The sequence below is a fragment of the Micropterus dolomieu genome, linkage group LG23 (genome assembly GCF_021292245.1).
Source record: "Micropterus dolomieu isolate WLL.071019.BEF.003 ecotype Adirondacks linkage group LG23, ASM2129224v1, whole genome shotgun sequence".
Lineage (NCBI taxonomy): Eukaryota > Metazoa > Chordata > Actinopteri > Centrarchiformes > Centrarchidae > Micropterus > Micropterus dolomieu.
Genome location: NC_060172.1, coordinates 1793000 through 1795022, shown reverse-complemented (window position 1 = coordinate 1795022; position 2023 = coordinate 1793000). Strand labels below are relative to the sequence as shown.

Sequence of the window (2023 nt, the reverse complement as noted above, 5' to 3'; positions counted from 1 at the left end):
CGCTCCTGGACCGACTGTGGCGATAACCTGGCGGCGTAAGATGCACAATACATAAAGTCCCAGAGGTTCTCCATTGGATTCAGGTCTGGGGAACGTGAGGGCCAGTCAGTCCCTCATCCAGGAACTACCGTAGCAGGACAGTTATTTTCTAAATCATCTAGCTGACTTGCCCATATTAGTTAAAATTATGATTAAAACTGTTATAAAACATTGTTCTCATGTTGCACAACTTTTGATTGCTAATGTGTGTTATAGAAAATAATTGCAGGTTTTAAATCTGTATTTAAGTAGAAATATGAGCAGTTACTTTCAGAAGCTGCCGTGACATGTGACCTACTAACTACAAACCAAAGCCAAAGCGTAGTACTATATAAATACAGACACGTGTCAGTTAATAGTATTTGCTTTCATATTTTTTATTATTACAAAGGCATCTGTAAAAGCTTTTCAATATCCCATTTGGCCAAGCGGCTGGGATTAGTATTTTAGTAAAATGAATCACAATCAATTAACTAATTTGATGTAAAGACTTTTTGTGCGAAATGTCATGTCTTTTAAACTCATTAATGTAATGCCTTGTTCATATTGTTATCAGATACGCTCATGTTTTTCTATTAAAAATGGAATGAAATATTAGTGCCAAAAAGGTGAAAATGTTCAAAAAGTGTTCAAAAACTATACGGTCACCCGTGTGTACATATTTATATTATACAAGAGTGAAATAAGTACCAGAAGAAGTCCAGGGTTCAATTTATAATCTGAGCTTTGTGGGGGTCTCTAATATAGCTTTCTAACTAACGTTACTGGCGGAGATAAATAAATAAATAGGGCTCAGACTAGGGGGGTGACGGCACACCTGGGTCAGGACAACAAGACAAAAATATATTTTAACAGTATATTGAACATTTTCTGCACCAATTTATGGTGGAAATGTCTTTATTTATATGAAGGGAAACAAAATTAAGGCAGGTGACAATTCACAATATAAAGGAATATAATGCAGTTATCAGCTTTTGGACACATTTGCTTCGTCTATATTTCAGTAGCATTGCAGGTTTTCTTATTGTGCATAGTTTCATTTTTATTTACCATTTCTTGTTGCCGTTTTTAAGAACATTTCACCCTCATAGATCACTGAAGTATTCCGGTCCTGAAAATGGATAGGGCAGTGGGTAAGACATATGCTTTTAGTGTGAGTGAGTAAGACATTTAACCTAGTTGCTCCAAAAGTGCACCCTCTGACAGCAATTGTGAGAAAAGCATCAGCTAAATGAGTGACTTATTAAACACATCTGCTGTCTGACAATCCGAATGCATGTTTGTTGTATGGTGATTTCTCTGAAATGAAGACGTTTAGAGTTGTGAACGCGGGTCAGTCATTGTTTCAATGAAACCCCAACCAAGACGTGTAGATATCCAAAGTGACCAGTAGGCGTCACCGTGGGGACGGATGTCGAGGCCACAATTGCCTCAGACGTTGCAATGTTTTACAAAACCAAACAGTGTGCAGCGTAATTCATTATGAAAACATGGTTTCTTTTTAATGTGTTTTATATGTGCCTGTATTTCCATGTGAAAGTGCAGCTGAGCGTTAAGGTGGCTGCGTGTCTGTGTGGTGTTTGCAGGCAGGATGCAGCTCTTGGATGAGGTAGGTGGCTCTTAAAAGAGCCGTTGTGTTGTTTCCAGGTGAGGAGCGAGTTTAAGCCCTCTCTCCGCGGATGCGCCGGGCCAGCTGTATGTCTTTGGGCATGATGGTGACCCTCTTGGCGTGGATGGCGCACAGGTTGGTGTCCTCGAAGAGTCCGACCAGGTAAGCCTCGCTGGCCTCCTGCAGAGCCATGACGGCGGAGCTCTGGAAGCGCAGGTCGGTCTTGAAGTCCTGAGCGATCTCCCTCACCAGGCGCTGGAAGGGCAGCTTGCGGATGAGCAGCTCGGTGGACTTCTGGTAGCGGCGGATCTCTCGGAGAGCCACGGTACCGGGCCTGTAGCGGTGGGGCTTCTTCACTCCGCCGGTGGCCGGGGC

At 42.4% G+C, this 2023-nt stretch overlaps 1 protein-coding gene across 1 annotated transcript in view; it reads right to left on the bottom strand.

The window, feature by feature from the left end:
• Nucleotides 1–1515: 1515 nt before the first annotated feature.
• LOC123962836 (histone H3) overlaps nt 1516–2023 on the bottom strand; it is a 20392-nt gene continuing 19884 nt past the window's right edge. Inside the window, exon 2 of the mRNA XM_046039235.1 lies at nt 1516–1957. Coding sequence (XP_045895191.1) covers nt 1700–1957 — 258 coding nt within the window. The 3' untranslated portion in view covers nt 1516–1699. The remainder of the gene's footprint in view (nt 1958–2023) is intronic.